Source organism: Ursus americanus, chromosome 15 (assembly GCF_024610735.1).
Source record: "Ursus americanus isolate L20-20 chromosome 15, mUrsAme1.1.p, whole genome shotgun sequence".
Lineage (NCBI taxonomy): Eukaryota > Metazoa > Chordata > Mammalia > Carnivora > Ursidae > Ursus > Ursus americanus.
Window position 1 is genome coordinate 51,835,611 of NC_142141.1, and position 19,022 is coordinate 51,854,632.

The 19,022-nt window shown below is 44.1% G+C and overlaps 1 protein-coding gene across 3 annotated transcripts in view; it reads left to right on the top strand.

Moving 5' to 3' along the window:
* The window catches only part of RETREG1 (reticulophagy regulator 1), a 124,930-nt gene that overhangs the window by 28,085 nt on the left and 77,823 nt on the right, over window positions 1-19,022 (top strand). For all 3 annotated transcript variants that reach the window (XM_045787167.2, XM_045787165.2, XM_045787166.2), the window contains exons 2-3: window positions 3,535-3,641; window positions 9,396-9,426. In XM_045787167.2, coding sequence (XP_045643123.2) covers window positions 3,535-3,641; window positions 9,396-9,426 — 138 coding nt within the window. The remainder of the gene's footprint in view (window positions 1-3,534; window positions 3,642-9,395; window positions 9,427-19,022) is intronic.

Sequence of the window (19,022 nt, forward strand, 5' to 3'; positions counted from 1 at the left end):
ATCCCCGGTTTCCGATGTAAAGCTCGATGATTCATTAGTTGCGTATAACACCCAGTGCACCATGCAATACGTGCCCTCCTTACTACCCATCACCGGACTATCCCATTCCCCCACCCCCCTCCCCTCTGTAGCCCTCAGTTTGTTTCTCATAGTCCATAGTCTCTCATGCTTCATTCCCCCTTCTGATTACCCCCCCTTTCTTTATCCCTTTCTTCCCCTACCGATCTTCCTAGTTCTTATGTTCCATAGATGAGAGAAATCATATGATAATTGTCTTTCTCTGCTTGACTTATTTCACTTAGCATTATCTCCTCCAGTGCCGTCCATGTTGCAGCAAATGTTGAGAATTCGTTCTTTCTGATAGCTGAGTAATATTCCATTGTATATATGGACCACAACTTCTTAATCCAGTATGACTGAGGATTTTTAATGACCAGCGAGACCCTTAGCCAAAATGCCCCCTGGACCCTTGCCCTGGACACCTAGCTGGAGTTGCTGTGGCAGTCACTGCCCTCCAAGGGAAGTCTTCTAGGAGCCGGGGCTGAGGGTTAAAGTCCTGTCATTACCTGATTTTTCTATTCCTGGAAGATCATAACTTTCACTGAGAGCATAACTAATGGCCTTTGCTGCTTGGGTTGGCTTTGATTTCTTTATTGTTTTAAAGACATTTAACTGGTTTCCTGGTTAAGTGGAGACCTTTAAACTTGAGAGAGCTTTCCTAGGGCTTTGCCTGACTCTGCAAAGCTGGTTATTCTAACAAAACGTACTAATTTAACATCTGTAGATCCTGATGCAGTGAATGGAACCGTGAGTTACAGCTCATTTATGAGCCTTGAATCACCTTAAAATTACAGTCAGCATTTACAAATATAATAGGATTGAATGGAAAATATGAGAAGGCGTTCCAAATTATAAGGTTAAATGTTATTTGGGGGCCCCTGCTGGCTCAGTCGGTAGAGTGTATAACTCTTGATTGCAGGGTTATGAGTTCAAGCCCCACATTGGGTATAGAGATTACTTTAAAAAATCTTTGAAAAAAGATAGATTGGGGTGCTTTGGTGGCTCAGTTTGTTAAGCATCCGACTCTTGATTTCAGCTTAGGTCATGATCTTAGGATTGTGAGATAGAGTCCTGCATTGGGCTCCATGCTGAGCACAGAGTCTGCTTGAGATTCTCTCTCTCCCTCTCCTTCTGCTCCTGCTCTCTCTCTCTCTCTCAAAAAAGGATAAATAATATTTTTGAAATTTTGGTTTCATTTTATGAATTTAGATGTACGTGAATATCTTACTCTGTGTCACCATCAAAAATTTTGAAAATTGTCACGTCAGGGTCAGATGGGGAAAACTGAGTGAGCCTTGCACACACAGACAGCAGCAAGTGGCAATCATAAGCTGATAGGAGGAGGTGAGCAAGAAGAAACCATACCAAAAAACAGCCTTGGTTAATACAAACATATATGAGCTCACAGAAGAGAGCCAGCAGCAGTCCCGGAGTAGAAGGACAAATTATTATCACTAAAAAGGCATAGATGTTGGCATTATGGATTTTTTGGTACATCTGCTCCTTCCCTCTGTGCTTCTTGTTCACTACTTCCTTTTGGTAGCACAGTGGCTGGCCCGATGTAGACACTTTACAAAGAAGTATTTGTTGAATGTAAATATTAGTAATGGGACCACCTGTTTCAGAGGATCTGTGGGGAGGAACCTGGGTGTGGGAATTTGTATCTTAACAAGCTTTCCAGGCAGTAGCCTGTGGCTGTGGCAGACCAGTATTTAAGAAGCACAGACCTATTCTACCTGCTCATTTTCCTGGCCCAGGTCACACACATAGCTAATATTAGAACCAGAGCTGGAACCTGGGTTGCCCACCTTCTGCTGGACGGCTTTATCCATAACTTCACCAGCATCTCACATTGACCGCTTTTCACCAAACACATTGCACGACCTTCTAAAAGATGTCCTGAAGTCCATGCTTCCTCACTGTCCCACCTGATCTTCTCAGTTGCCCACAGGTGTTTTCCTAAATCGCCCATCATTCCATTTTCCTACCCTATACCTTTGGCTTTCTCTTTATTGCCAGTAGCATTGAGACAAAATGCCCTAGCATATCATTCAGGGCCTGCCACAGTGTGCTCCCAGCCAGTCCCCTCATATCTTCTCTCCCTGCCAGTCTCCCAAATCTCTCCTTTATCCATCTCCTGCTGCTGGGGCACCCCAGAGCACTCGGCATGCCCCAGGCATACCTTCCCCTTCCCTGACTCTGATCTTCTGTACATGTTGTATCCTCCAACTGGAACAGCCTCTTGTTTTCCTCTGAATTACATCCATCCTGCCCGGCCAAGTTCAAGGGCCGCTTCTATAAAATCTTCCCTGATTAGTGAGCTAATCATTCCTCCTTCTTTGCTTCTCTTTGTTCTTTGCTCATGTTTTATTAGAGTACCTAAGACTCATTGTCTTGGATTTTGTTAGCTTGGCCTGTGTTCCTCTCTGATGAGGAAATAAGTTCCTGGAAGACAGGGTTCTTTCTTTGTAGTATGTGTTCTTCTCTATAAAGCTTGCGTGCCTTGCAACTAGTATTAAATGACATAGATGTTAAGTTAGTGTTTCTGTGATTATGATTACATCAAAATTAATATTAATTGGCAGTTTGGCTAATAGCCTGTATAGAACAGGCTTCACCCTCGACATGAAGCCTCAGAGCTTGTGACTTATTAGTCACACCATCCCTTTATCAGCCCTATTATGAAAAAGTTCAGCAGTGTTCGTGTACTGTGCATGGTAAAGAATTCCTTCTTTCCCTCTGGAGAGGAAGGGGCGGGATAGACAAGGGGTAATGATCTTAAAGAGAAGAGGCTAGCCCCTTGGATCCTTAATTGCTGTTTTCGAGAGATTGGAGGGAGGGGGTGATAGTTAAATAAATGTGGCATAAAAGCAGCACCGAGAGGGCAGCGAGTCAGAGCACCTGCAGGAGCTGCCCTGCATGTCGGAAAACCCTGCCGCTCTGCCCTTCCAGGGCCTCGTGATTCGGTTGCAGGTCAATTCCACTCTCCATCTGTTGGCAGACTGATATTTGGGCCACACCCAGCATAGCAAATCCTCTGCCCAAATTAGAGGTTACGGCAGAAAGCCCAGCACAAAAGCATACGTGGTTCAAGCGCTTTTATTTTGCTGACTTTGATGCCCAGGAAGTCGCTTTGATGTGGTGTCATTGGAGGGATTCTGAAAACTGAAATTTGGATTGTTTCTATGGTGGAAACTAAACCTAATTTTTTTTTTCTTCATTTGAGAGAGGGTGTGTGAGAGAGAAAGCAAGAATAGGAGTAGGGGGAGGGGCAGAGAGAGAAGCAGACTGACCATGAAGGGGTGGGGGATGAGGGGGTAGGGACAATCCCAGAACCCTGTGATCAGGACCTGAGCCGAAGGCAGGTGCTTAACCGACTGAGCCACTCACGTGCCCTGAAAGTAAACCTAATTTTAAAAAAAGGATAGAAATCCTCACATTGAAATAATGATTTGTCTGTTTTTACTGTTACAGGTTCCTTGCACTGACTCCATGGAGAGTGTATCACCTGATTTCTGTCATGATACTTGGGCGCGTTATTATGCAAATAATAAAGGATATGGTTTTGTCTAGAGCTAGAGGTAAGAAAACTGAGAATTCATTTTTATGGTATGTAATTTTCTAGACCCCGCCTGTCTGATCTTTGTGTAGGCATATTAACCACGTAGTTTTAAAAGAGAACAAAATAACAGATTATGTACGCATTGACTTCGGTATTATTAATGCTTATGGAGTATTTATTTATTTGGTAAATATTTATTTAATACTTATTATTTACTTACCTGATGTTTTCCCTAGTCATAGCTACTGCTCCTGGGCGAAAGGTTTGTGTGTGCTGGTTTCTCTTTGGCTCTAAGTGTTACTTAACTATCATTTTGATAAGTGAGTAGGCTGCAGCAAGGGTAACAGTGAAATATTTATTACATCCCACATGACAAAACTTGGACCACTGGAAGATGGCCTCGTTTATATAAAAACTTTCTCTGCCTCAGTGAAGAAAAAACAATTCAGGGCTTAACAAGTAATAGTTTGGGTGCCTGGCTGTCTCAGTCAGTAGAGGTATGACTCTTCATCTCAGGCTCGTGAGTTCAACTCCCATGTTGGGGGTAGAGATTACTTAAAACAAAAAACAAGTAACAGTTAAGCAAATTTTAACAAATGAGTTCTTGATGATGAAAAATGAACTAATCTTAAACATTGTTTAGAAGTGAGAAATTGAATTACTTTTGAAATTCACTCAAGGTGTTTTCTGAGTCATTTGTATTATGAATCTGAGTCAAGCTTTTATGCACTTGGAGAGGACTTTTCTGCCAGCGTTTGAACTCATTTTTTGTGAATGAGCAAAACTCCCTCCTTGGAATAATTGAGCCCTGGGGACCTCAGTGTGGTAAGATGGATTGGATCAAAAAACAGCGAAGGGAAGGAGGTTACAGTGAGACATTTGATTTCATGAAGTGTAACCCCCACACGGAGGGATGATGTTGGATGGGGTCCATATGGATCAGTGCGTATAGACACTTCCCAGAGCTCTTGCCCTGGCAGGGATCCCGAGCCCTGCCTCGTGGGAAGCACCCTCATTCTCCCGAAAGGCAACACTGAGACGGGGAATAGAAGCTGCTAACGATTCACCATCACCACGTTCTACAGGGTGCTTTAGCTCTGGTTTATCTTTCAAGTCTCTACAGTTCGTAGAGTAAATCCTGTGCAAGCCATTTTCAGAAGGATGGTTTTACATTGCTGTGTTTCAAGGTTTGAAGGAAATTCCTTCAATCTAGCGATCTGGGAAGGTGACAAAAAACTTGTTAATTTGAAGAATTTACGAGAGGAGTCAATCTACTGGAATGGGGCAGGACCAAACTGGAGGCTTGACCTCCCCCCCATGCGTTTGTGGGCAGTTACTGCTTTTCGTGAATCCGTAGATGACGATTATGTTCCTACATGCATTGCTCCCTCTCTCCCCTCCCTCCTGCCCCATCTTTTTCTGTTTCAGAGAACAGTCACACGGCTCCCTAACTTTTATTTTTAAGATTTATGTATTTATTTGAGAGAGAGAGAGAAAACACAAGCAGGGGGAGGGGCAGAGGGAGAGGGAGAATCTTCAAGCGGACTCCCCGCTGAGCATGGAGCCCAACACGGAGCTCGATCCCAGGACCCTGAGATCATGACCTGAGTCGAAATCAGGAGTCAGATGCTTAACCGGCTGAGCCACCAGCTCCCTAACTTTTAACGCTATCCGTCTCCTGCCTCAGTATTTTCTGTTCACCACAGATGTATGAGGCCGCCCAGAGGTGGGATATCTCACCCCGTGGGGTTTTGCACAGGGCCGGTCCAATCCACGCACGGCGATGCCCTGTTTCTGCCCTGATACATAATGGGTAGGCTAGACTTCGTAACATTTCACCCTCCAGGACCCTTCTCAGGGGAATCTTCAAAGAAAAGAACTGCTTAAAAATTGTCAGCAGCCATTTCAGATGAGCACCTTGGTCGATGGAGTGTTCCCTCAAATTGGGTCCCATCTGGGCACACATCATAAAGGAACAGACGAGCACGGAAGGCAAGGACAGAGCTGGAAAACTTTGCAAATGCTCTTTTCTTACTCTTGGCGGCTCATGCAGAGATCGTTCTCAGCCTTGACTCATTGGCTTGTTGTTCTTGCAAATGTGGGACTTTCATGTTCCTGTAGGGTGGGGCACCTCTGCTTACAAAGGTTCGGTCCTTTACAAAACTAAGCCAGGAGAGTTGGAAGAATACGAGCCTAAAGGGTCTAGTCCTTGAGCTCATTCTCTCCACTTCCCAGCCATGAAGGGCACCTGTCATAGACTGTGTTAGTGTCCTGGGGCAGTGGTAACAAATCGTCCTCAGCATGGTGGCTCAGAACAACAGAAGGTTCTTCTGTCACTGTTCTGGAGGCCAGCAGTGCAATATCAGTACCGTGGGGCCAGAATCAGGGTGCCGCCAGGGCCATGCCCCCTCTGGAGGCTCGAGGGAAGCATTCCTTGCCCTCCCAGCCTCGGGTGGTTGCTTGGTGTATTGGCTCGCAGCCTCATCACTCCACTCCCTGCCTCGGTGCTCACAGCCCCTTCCCCTCTTCCCTCCTCGTCAGCTCTCGCCCTGCCTCCCTCTTACAGGGATACTTGTGATTGCATGTGGGGGCCAGCCTGGATAACCCAGGACAGTCTCCCACCTCCTGATCCTTGACTGAATCCCATATGGCACCTCCCTTTTTCCATATAAAGTAAGATTTTGCAGGGTTCAGGGCAGAAAGGCCTGCCGTCACTCAGTCACCTTATGCCATGAAATGGCAGAAACCAACCCACAATCATGCCGCTGTGTGAGGGTCGCATAAGAGCGTCGAATAGGAGTACCTCGGGTGCAGTGACCCTCTGCGCCCTCTGCGCCATTCAGCGCTGATGGGGAATCTGAACAACGGGGGGTTTGTTCACTCATCGGGCGATCTGTGTGGAGCGCCTTTCTGTGCGGGGCTCAGTGCGGGGCTTCCAGAGGCTTCCAGACACCCCCCGGCCTCCCTGCCCCGGGGGAGCTCTCACACCCCATCCTGTAGGGCAGGCATTTGTCCCAGGCCGAGCTTTCTGTCAGGGTTTTAACGGGGTGGCTTTGCTCTGAATACAGCATTTCTACTGCACAAAGAGAAAAGGAGAATCGGGATTAAAGGCCGTGATTTCCCAGCGCCCCTCAGCCTATGACCGAAGGAGCACTGGTGCCGGCTCCGGCCCCCTTCAGTGGAGTCTTTGGAGACAAAGGCCCCTTTGAGCCCTGCACATAGTTGGCAGGAGCCCGCCTCTGCAGACTTCTCAGCCCAGGGCCCTGCAGTGATGAATGGGTCTCTGGGAGGCTTCCAAGTTCGTGCCAGATGCAGTGATGGAAACTCCATGGCTTCCACCAGACCTGCCAGCCACTCGGGCTGGACGCATTGGCTCTGCAGCAGCCACTGGGAAAGCAGGAGTGAGGCCTCAGGCTCACGGGGCTCTTCCCCCTCCTTGTCGAGGTCTCCAAACTTCTATTACTAAGAATTTCGTTGTATTCCTCCTCTTCCCGCATGGCTATCTTTTTTCCTTCAAGATTTTATTTATTTGAGAGAGAGAGTGTGTGTGTAAGGGAGAGCGAGAGCATGCGTGGGGGGTGGGGAGAGGGAGAAGCAGGCCCCCCACTGAGCAGGGAGCCTGATGCGGGGCTCAAACCCAGGACCCTGAGATCATGACCTGAGCTAAAGGCAGATGCTTCACTGACGGAACCACCCAGACGTCCCCCACGTTGTTGTCTTTAATACCATCTTAGATGCTTCCTATGAAGTAGGTGAGCCCAAGGATGGAGATCCTTTCAGGTGATTAATCTCTGTGGAACCTTCCAGAGCCCGCGTGTCTGTTACAAGTCAGCAGCGTGAGCCGCCTCTAGCCATGGTGCATTTCTCGCTCACTGCTCCTGGTGCCTACCTTGAGTGCACCCTTCCTCTTCATCCGGGCCCTGGGGGACTTTTCTGCAGCCATAGGCTGTTCCTCGATCGCCTCCCCCTTCTTTTCATTCCAGAAGAGGCCAGAATTTCCACCCCCTTACTATCCTATTCGAGTACTGCCCCGTGTGGTGGGCGGAGGGCTCATCGGGTCCCCACGTGGCCACCGGTGGAGCATTTCCCCCTCTTCCTCTTTATACCCTTCTTCCTGCGAAATCTGCACTGCCCATTTCTGCCATGGTCTTCCAGCCCCTTGCTCCTGGGGAACCCGCTCTCTGCTTTCAGTTAAGTGCTGCCCTGCCCAGCCTCTTCCCGCTGCGCTGCCCCCCAGCCCCGCACAGCCCCACCTGCTCTGTGCTCCGTGGCTGCAGTGCTCCTGTCCTTGCCATTCTAAATGTCCTGTTCCCTTAGCCAACAACCATACTCCTTTTCCTCACTGTTAATGACAGACCAAACAAGCAAACAGCCCATGGTGTTATCTGCTTTCTCCACTCTTGGATCCAGTGTTAGCAGAGAAATGTCATATGACAGGTGGGTGGGAAGTGCTCGACTTTATCCCACTGTCTAGCTTCAGCTTGAGGCCTCACTAGTGCTCAGAATTGCTTGGATTCTTTTGAATTCTTTATTTGCTTTGTTTGACATGCCATCTAACCCCAAATGTATGCCGTCTGACCCCAAAAGCTTGTAAGGATTATAAAAAATGAGACTCTTTTAAGAAGGTGTCGTAGAAAAACAGGATTCTAGGTGACTGTAGTAGAAGAACAGGATGTAGGTGACTGTAACTGAGTGACACGTTCATCTCTGGGCTTACCAGCAGCCAAGGTGAAAAGGGAAGTTAGACCAACTGAACAATTCTAGTAGTCCGATGAAAGAATACAAGCAAGTTTGAGAAACTTTTTTTTTTCCCTGGGGACTCAATTTTAAGAATTTATTACATAGATCTTTGATAGGGGTTACTGCAGAACAAAACGGACAACATCGTTGGCATTCGTTTGATGGGAAAATACAGAAACCATCTCGTGGCCATTTTGCTTACTGCACCCCACTAAAGCTGGTAGCCGGGAGTATAATATTAAGTTACAGTGCAGTGAAGGAAGCAAGCCCATCGAGGAAGCAAATGATTGATCTAAGTGTACATTTTTTTCTGTTGATTTCATTTGAGCCTAGATGAAAGCTTGAAACACCTAAAGAATGGATAGATAAAAAATCTCCTTCAAGCAACAGTTGTCTTAGTTCTTTTGTCGGTACCATTTCAGAGCCTACCTTAAATGCTGCCTCGGTTATTGGTGCTTCCCCGAGCAGCCCTATTTTCTCTCTTCCCTGAACCCTCATAGTTTGGGCTTTTTGTGTAGTTCCTACACCACCTACCTCGGTTTGTATGTACTTGAGTGCCTGCCAGGACTGCCCCACTGAACGGTCAGGTCCCCGAGGCAGGACCACGTGTGATGTAGGGCTCTATCTCTCAAGGCACCTGTCCAAGTGTTTTGCATGTAGTAGGATCTCAAACGTTCATGGACTAATCACCCGAATTAATTATGGTACAGGAGGTATACACTGAATGGTTTGATAATTCCTAGAGTTTAAATATCTAAGGATTTCATTTTTTAAAGATTTAGTGATTTATTTGAGAGAGAGAGCATGCACGTGCACGAGCCTGGGGGAGGGGCAGAAGGAGAGGGAAAGTAGACTCCCTGCTGAGCAGGGAGTCCAATGTGGGACTCGATCAGGTCCTGGGATCATGACCTGAGCCACCCAGGTGCCCCTGAGCATGTCACGTTAAAGAGCTCAGGATATTTCTAAGTTGAGAAATGCCTCAAGAGAAAAACACCTCCATTAATGTTTTGCTTTTTGCCTCTCCTTATTACAGGTGCACAGTTGTGGAGAAGCCTCAGTGAAAGGTAAGGAAATAGGTTTTTTTTTTTTTTTTCGATGTTATCACTAACAAGAGGTAGGTGACAGAGGCTCCAAGATGTCCAGCGGATTTAAATCCATCAGTGGTTCTCTCCTTCTTTAAAATTGACTTTCTGTTATAGAACAGTTGAGATTTACAGAAAATTGAGAAGATAGAGTTTCCATATACAGATAGTACGTCCCCTACCTTTCTTCTCTTCATATAGTAATATTACATTACCACCGCACATTGTCACAATTAATGAGCCCATTGTCAAGATCTCCTTCTTAGCCAGAAGTCCGTGCTATGTGCAGATTTCCCTAGTTTTCGCCTGATGTCCTTTTTTTGTTCTAGGATCCCACCCAGGATTCCACAATGCATTTCACAGACATAACTCCTTAGGCTCCCCTCTCGGCTATGACAGTTTCTCAGACTTTTCTTATTTTTGTTGACCTCGACAGTTTTGAGGAGTACTAGTCAGGTACATTGTAGGATGTCCCTTTATTAGAATTTGGTGTTTTTCTTATGACTAGACTGCGGTTATGGGTTTGGGGAAGAAGAGCACAGAGGTTAAGTGTCATTGTCATCACACTGTATTAAGGGTACCTCCCATTGATGTGATTTATCACTTATGGTGTTAACCTTGACCACCTGGCCAAAGTAATGCTTGTCAGGTTCTCCAAGTTGGTTATTTTAAGTGGGGGAGTCTGCTTGGGAAATCAAATTTAGATCAGAAGGCTGTTGCTAAGAACAGGAGCAGAGAGAGTGATTTGAAATTGGTTAACGGTGGTGCCCTTGTGGCATGTAGGCTCCTCTAAGACACAGACCCACCCCTGGCTGGCCTGGCAGTACGGGGCTTGGGTTCTAGTCCTGCCTGCCACAGACACACTGGACCTCCTTGGGCAAGTGTCTAAGCTTCCTGTGCAAGTGAAGAAATTGAGCTTGCTCCTTCATTTTGGTTAAGGGGATGATGTGACACAGTGAGCTAGTGTAATTTCAAAGGAATTTAAAAAATCACTTTGTGATTTACTGGTACTTTTTTTGACTGGTGAAGGTACCAATTGCCTGCTTTTCTAGAGCCCTTGCTGTTCAAGCCCTTCTAACCTACCCACAAGTTGCCTGTTTTGAAGCTGTTTGAGTGTTTGATAATGATTTGGAAAAAATATTAGTGAGCACAGCAGGAGCAAGGAACTCACTTTATCAATGCTGGGTCTGGTCGGGAAGTGAGTAGCTCCTTATAATATAGCTTTTTTTAGATTTATAGTATTTCACTACTTTGCTCATGTGCCCCCAGAGAAAGCATGATAATGGAAATAACTTTTTTTTTAAATTTATTTATTTCAGTGAGATGGAGAGAGAGTGAGCACAGTAGCAGGGGAAGGGGCAGAAGGAGAGGGAGAGAGAATCTCAAGCAGACTTCTGCTAAGTGAGGAGCCTGATGCAGGGGTCAATCTCATGATCCTGAGATCACACCCTGAGCCAAAACCAAGAGTCAGTTGCTTAACCAACTGTGCCACCCAGGTGCCCCGGAAGTAACCTTTTTAAGGGAGGGTCTCATTCACCTCACAATTACCTAGATATATATTCAGCTACAACTAATCTTCCATCCTGGTCCCAACCGCACAGCTAATGATCTTGCCAAGGTCACTTCTGTCTTGGCCTCAGTCTTTCTCATCTGCTGATTGAGGAGTTTTCAAATGGAAGGGTCCAGCCCTAAAAAGTCTATAATGCAATTTGAGGGATCTGTATGTTTGAGACATTGTGATTCATAAGAATATGGATTTGGCCTTTGTCACCAAGTTTCTGGCAGAGTCACTAAAACCTTTGCAATTTCCTAACTGTTGAGAGAAAGGTGTCTTTTGTTTCGTTAATGAGGTGGCTTTTCTTTCTTTTTTTTTTAATGTTTTTTTATTATATTATGTTAGTCACCATACAGTACATCCCTGGTTTCTTATGTAAAGTTTGATGATTCATTAGTTGCGTATAACACCCAGTGCACCATGCAATACGTGCCCTCCTTACTACCTATCACCGGTCTATCCCATTCCCCCAGCCCCCTCCCCTCTGAGGTGGCTTTTCTACTGCTCCTAAGGATGGGGGCTGGTTGACAGGGGAACCAACCTTGTGATTAGAGAGTTGGAACTTTCAGTCCTGCTCCCCTTCTCTGGGGAAGAGAGAGGGGCTGGAGGTTGTATCAGTCACCAATGGCCAATGATTTAATCAGTCATGCCTGTGTAATGAAGCCTCCATAAAAACCCAAAAGGACAGTGTTTGGAAAGCTTCCAGGTGGGTGGACACATGATCTATGGGGGAGCAGCACACTTGGGGAGGGCATGTAAGCTCCCCACTCTTTCTCCATACCTTGCCCTATGCTTGCACTATGCTTCTCTTCCAGCTGGGTGTTTCTGAGTTACATCTTTTGTAAGGAACCTGTAATCTACTAAGTAAAATGTTTGAGTTCTGGGAGCTGCTGGAGCCAATTAATGGGACTCAAGGGAGGGGCTTGTTGGAACCTCCAATCTATAGAAGCACAGTGACAGCCTGGGTTGCAATTGGCATCTGAAGTGGGGGAGGGGACAGTCTTGTAGGGCTGAGCCATAACCTGGGGGGTCTGACACTATCTCCAGGTAGATAATGTCAGAATCTAATTGAATTGTAGACCACTCATCTGGTGACCTAGAATTGCTGGGTGGTGTGGGGAGGGTCCCCCTCCTGCCCCCCTCACCCTGTGTCAGAATTGGGACCAGGATTGTAGCTGGTGATCCGAAGTGGGATCAAAGAATCATTCCCGTTTCTTTCATTTTGTTATCTTTTTACCTTTTGTTTGGCCAGTGACTCTTTCAGAGGGATTTAATCCACAGTAGAAGGGATACTTCCAGTATTTTTTCACCGCAATTCTTTTTTTGCAAATTTTTATTTAAATTCTAGCTAGTGAACATATAGTGTGATGTTGGTTTCAGGAGTAGAATTTAGTGATTTATCACTTACATATAAGTGCTTATCAAAACAAGTGCCCTTAATACCCATCACCCATCTAGCCCATGCCCCCCACCCACCTCCCTTAACTCTGTAGTTAAGAGTCTCTTACAATTTTCTCCCTCTTTTTTAATTTCCCTTCCCCTGTGTTCATCTGTTTTGTTTCTTAAATCCACGTTTGAGTGAAATCATGATACCAGTCTTTCTCTCATTGCCTTATTTTGCTTAACATAATACCCTCCAACTCCATCCGTGTTGTGGCAAATGGCAAGATTTCATTCTTTCTGATGGCTGAGTTCGCCGCAGTTTCTCCCGTGTAATTGTATTCTGTTCTCTATTCATTGTGGAGATGTGAAATTACAATATTTATTCGTCTAATTTCTTTGATTCGGTATGTTGCTTACAGTGATTCTTGGTGTCTGGTACTGGGTAGTACTTGTGTTTTGCACGTTGAAAAATTCAAAACTACCTTATTTGAAGGACAAAATACAGTGCTGTATGAGAGGATCTTCGGAGGCAAAGGTGCTGTTTTGCTCACGTGAGCCGTGTGGGATCAGGGTCTTTCCACTTCCCTGGCTCGTTTGTCCTTTCTCAATCTCAGAATGAGCCAGGCCTTCTCTCTGTGGGGCTTTAATTGCTTCGTTTAAAGATCATTACATTCACTGTAAAAAGGTGAAACAAATAATGGACCATTCTGTCTTCATAAAGCCATTGTGAAGCTTTTAAATGGAAAAGGCCCTCCTTGCAAAGGGAACCCTTGTGCACTGTTGGTGGGAATGTAAATTGGTGTAGCCGCTATGCAAAAAAGGATGGAGATTCCTAAAAACTTAAAAATAGAACTCCCCTGTGATCCAGCGAGCCCGCTGCTGGGTATTTACCGAAGGAAAGGACATCACTGTCGCAAACTGATGCCTGCACTTGTGTTTACTGCAGCACTGTTCCCAACAGCCAAGACATGGAAACAGCCCAAGTGTCCAGCAGTGGACCAACGGATACATAGGTACATACATACAATGGAATATCATTTAGCCATACCAAAAGAAGGAAATTATGCTATTTGTGATGATATGGATGAAGCTGGAGGCCATTATTGCTAAGTGACATAAGTCAGAGAAAGACAAATACCGTATGATCTCACTTACATGTGGCATCTAAAGAAGCTGCTGGTAAAAACGGGAGAGGAGACTGGTAGTTGCCAGGGGCTGGGAGGGGAGGGAAATGAGGAGATGTTGGCCAAAGGGTGGGCATCCACTTGCAGCCATAAGGCCAATGAGTCCTGGGGATCTAAGGTATGGCATGGCCGCTCTGGTTAGCAATGTTCTATTATATACTTGGAAGTTGCTAAGAGAGTAGACCTGTGTTGTCACCACCACCCCAACAAAATGGGAGTTATGTGAGGTGGAGTATATGTTATCTCTCTGTGTGACAGTCATGTCACAATTTACGTGTGTATCAAATGCTCATATCGTACGGGGTAAATTGATACAATATTATATGTCAACTGTGTCTCAGTGAAGCTGGAGAATAAAAAGGATCTCCTTCCTTCTCTATAGTCTGAGGGCTTACTTCACAGACTGTTACTTACTCTTTGGAAACTGTGCTTCTGTCGGCTTAGCTGAAAGTATTTCCCTCACAATTTAGCATGAAGATGGGGCCGTGCACTTATGTATATGTGTCGCTTCTCTGGGCATTTAAAGGCTGTTGATGAAGTTCACTGGGTTATACTGGTGAATAACAATAAAGCCAGCATCTAATTTCTGATGTGGTCATCAGTAATAAAAGTTGGTTAATTTTAATTAGATGCTACTCATATATCGATTTTTTTGTAGGTAGAAAGTTGATTTTGTGAAATTGTGGTTCACAGTGGGTAAGTTCTGAGAAGGGCTCATGCATGACCTATTTCTTTAATAAACAGTAAGTCACTAACCCTACAACCTGGACAGGATAGTACACAGAGCAGTCTGTCAACTGAACCAAATTAACATCTCTTATGGCTCATTCCGAGTATTGAAATGCAACCTGACCCTTAGTGTCCTAAGAGTTTTTTATTTCTGCACGTGACTCTGGCAGCTGACTGAATAAAATCTCGTGTTAACAAAGGAGACATTGTGCACACTGCCTTTTAAAAACATAAAATTGTTTTCATTTTGGCCAGGCTTTTCTAAATATAAATTTGACAGAAGTAATTTCACTTGCATATATCCCGATCATTCAAAATTTCTTTACAGACTTCTTTAATACTTGGGTATGTTATAACCAGATGAGCTCTTCTCCTCAAAATTTTCATCAAAAATCTCGTTTTATTGTTTAGTGCCAATGTACAGAAAATGCCTTTTTTTTTTTCGTAGCAACTGAAGAGTTTGGAAATTATAGCTGAGAGCTCTGGGATTTTCTAACAGGTGTCCCTGGAATCTCGAAGCCTCTAGCAGGATGTCCTTCATGGGAATCGGGGAGTGGCTTTCCAGTGATTCATGAGGACATCAGATCTTCTTTGCCTTACCTGGAGTTGACTCTTCAGAGGCATAGCAGAGAATTAACAGTCAATGTTTCTAGAGCCAGCAGGGATTAGCAAGAGTTGTGAGCTTTTTGCCTCTATCTTGGTCAAATGGCAGGGTGTCGGCTTCTCTCTGTCTCACTGCTCTCTGGAGAAATAGCTGTGTGGCCCCACTTCATGGGATAAAATGCCCTTCTGCCTTGTCAGCTTCCTGATAACTGCCAGTCACAGCATTCTCGCTGGTTCTATTTTTTTCTGGGGAAAAGGAGCCAAGAATCTTTGGTTGTAAAACCCAAGTCCTGAGCTTGCCCCAGATCATATGCCCAGAACAAATTGGAGCATTTAAGTCGGGGATGTCTAATTAATTAAATCCTTGAGCACGACATTATGTCTCTGTTAAAAGTGAAAAGTCATCTAGCATTTGCTAAATTGTCTCCTCTGAGGAATAGAATTTAGTGTGAAAACTGCATTTTCAGTATTTTTGAATCATCCTTATTCATCAAAATTACATTGACAAGGTGAATTATGAAGTAAAAAGCCTTGCATAGTCACGTGGTATCTTAAAAAGTGTCCTTTCTTTGCTGTTAGGCACAGCAAGGTTTTTTGACTTGTGCATTGAAACTAGTCGACTTTACAGCTTGAGCATTTTTGAATGCGTCTAAAAGTCACCTTGCAACTTGTATTTTGTAACCTTGTCCTTGTACCTTTGTCATAAGGCATTATATTTGAAAGACGTGGTTTTTTTTTTTCAATTTAATTTCAGCCAGAACTGTAGACAGGAACCACATCTCCATGAGTTTTAAAAGAAAATTTTACTGTGAAGGATATATTTGATTGAATTAAATGGGGAAAAATTATTTACTTTTAGAAAAAATATTCCCTTAAAATCAGAATCTGCTGGATTTTAGCATAAACATACCCAAACTTGAGTAAGTCTTTGGCTGAAGATGTCTGGGCTGGCCTGGGAGAGGAACAGTATTCAGATCTCTACCCTGCCAAAATAAAAATCCAAATAGGCTTTTATTGCTTTTTTTTTCCCCAAAAAATAATAATTGAGCACTATTCTGTAGTCCTGTACTGCACAATGGAGAGTCAAAGCCCCTTTCTTCCTCTCTGTCGGGAAAGAACAGCCCCATTCAGTGAATGATAGATGGCGAGCTCTCAGCCAGAGCTGCTGAGACTTGGTCTGAAAGTTTCTCTAAGTTCTTCATCCGGATTCCAATCTGTTGTATTCATTTTTTAAAGTTGTGCTTTGAAAATTAGAACAGTTTGAAGACAAGTCTGGAACAAAGGACTGTAAGCAGTTTTTGAAGCTAGTGTGGAGGACAGTGGTAGGGAGAATTCTGCTGCTTCTCTCTTCACCATGAGTGGTGTACCTCCATAGAAAATTATTGACGGGTTTTTGAAAATGCCTCCTGCTAGACATCTGGGGGCTGTCCTTGTCGCTCAGGAGTCTGCAAACTGAAGCGCAGCACGTCTCTAGACCATGAGTTCAAGAGAAAAGCTTGCCCTGAAATTGACATGGATCCTTATGACCGACCGATCGGATACATTTCCCAAAGCATTAAAAATAAAGCCAAACAGGAAGTGCTTTTCATAGCCCACTGGCTTCGCTGACAAGGGCAATCAATGATTAGACCTGTTGCTGGCTGCATATTCCTTTCATGAGTAACATAGTCTCTTTAGATCCAAGCAGAGTTATCAGGTCAAAACATGGACAGAAAGCCAGGGATCAGGCTGTCTGGGTCTGGGAGCAGTAGCCCTTAGGTGAGCCCTAAATGACTTAAAACTCAAGGCTCCTTAAGTGAAAAGCCCGCAATATTATGTTTTACTATAATTTATAATTTTTTGTTTGATAGTTTTTGACATTCCTTTAAATCAATGTAATTCCATAATAATCTTATTTAATGTGAGTTCCTTCACCCCCACTTTAAAAATTATTTTAGAGCTCCTTTATCTTTGCGTAATTAAAAGTGTGTGTACATCGCCATTTCCCACGGCAGCACCTTGAGTCCTTACAGCCCCTTGATAACAAAGGAAAACTCCGACTCCCATCATTTTCATCCATGTTTCAGTTTCTCCTAACCCCATGCTCATTAGGTTTGGTTAGGTCATAGATCCTGAGTTATTGAGGATTTGAAAATGTGGTTCTTTTATAAATGTATTTAAAAAACTAAGCTAGACTAATTAATGTTACCTAATAGCATTCTTGCTTCATTGGATTTAAAAAACCAGAGAAAGCATGAGTAGTGGTTAACATTTCTTATAACTTACCCTGGCCTATGTTGTGATCATTTGAATATAAATTAAGACTTCAGAGATAATTGGAAGTTTCTGTCTGCCTCTCTTTGTTTCTTTACTTTTCTTTCTTTTCTTTTTTTTCCCTGCCTCTGTGTCTTTCTATCTTGGTCTCTCTCTGCCTCTCTTTTTGTCTCTTTCTGTTTTGGTCTTTTTTTTTTTTTTTTTCTCATTCTCATTGTCTCTCTGGTTCTTTTTTTCTATCTCTCCCCCCTTTGTCTTTCTTTCTTTACTGTTCCCAAGCATGGTTATTTATAGTCCTATTTGCCTAGTAGTATTTAAAATATCTTTCCCACCCCCGACTTTAAAAGTAATACATGCTATTGAAAACTGAAAATATAGGAAACTTATGAAGAAGAAAACCTAAATCCCTTATAAATCCATCACCCAGAAATTAAACTCACTTTCAATTTTGCTTGTTTTCTTCCCGTCTTTTCATAAAATTACATGTCTGTTTGTTCATCATCCCTCCTTTCAACAAACATTTATTGAGTGCCTTTAGTGCCAGTATTTCTAGGCACTTATGGAAGAAGACACACCGTTCTGTCCTCATGGAACTCATATTCTAGTGAGTGAGCCGGAAAAATTAATATACCACATAATGTTACATGTGAACCATGTTTAAGGAAACAAAAGCAGAAGAGGGGTTTAGGGGTGTATGGGTGGGCAGGGAAGGCCAGGTTGTAATAAAGTGCTCAGGAAAGGCTTGACTGAAGATTTTGAGCAAATTCTAGGAGGTGAGGTTATGAATCATGTCTGGATAAAGAGGTTTTAGGCAGAGGGAACAGCAAGTGCAAAGGCCCTGAGGCAGGAGCTATATATGAGGGTGATTTTTAAAAAACTTTGTGCCAGTAAGTTTTTTTTTTAGTGCAGTCATAGTAACTGGAATAAATAGAATATTATGCAGTTCATTAAGATCATGTTATAAAAGAGTATTTAGCAATCTGAAAATTTACCCTTTATGGCTAATTGTGTAAAAAAAAAAAAACCAAAAAACTATACATTTATATAAGTGCAGGAAGGTATAATATGCACTGTAATTATATGCTGGCACACATGTGGTATCGCTGTGTGAGGGGAAGCCAGGTGGTTTTTATCTTCTTGATTTTGTTTACCCGTATTACATTTCTCTTTTTGTAATGAACATGGTAGCTTTTATCATGAAGAGAGACCATGAAGGGAGGAGCGTCCCATCAGGTGGGATGAGGTGTGTGACTGTGGCTGTTGGAGGTGACACAGGGAGGTCCACAGGCAGCACGGCTCCCACTGCCTAACGGCTCTGACTGCAGAGCTGCCGCCCAGAGACAGGGTCTAGTTACCAGGAGAGAGACTGGCACAGCCCCGTCATTGGAAACAGAGGTCAGGGCCGACGTCCAGAGAAGCAGCTGGGTTCTAAGGAAGGCTGGAGCCTCAGAAATAAGTCAGAGGCTTTGTGGGGGGTGGAGGGTGGGCCTGATCAGACCAAGGGCCACTTGACACTAAGTTTCATAGGATTGGGGTGAAGAAAAAGTATTAATGTGTTATTAAGTAATACATGGAAATTATTCATTTCCAAGGTCAGGTGGTGTCCAAGGGGTGGGATAAAATTCTTGAATTCTTCCTTTCTGAGGCTCTGCTGCTGGCCCAAGGCTGAGCCTCCACGTACAAGGGAAGGGCCTCACTGCCTCTTCTCGTGACTGAGGCATGCTCCAAGAGCTTTTACTTCAGTAAAATTTGGAAACTAATTGTATAGCACCCAGACTAGGATTGACAGCTCTATCCTTATGCTCCAAACTATAGTCTTCAGGCAATTCAAACAGAAATGGAGCTGAGAAGACCTCGTGTTCTCTTCTGCA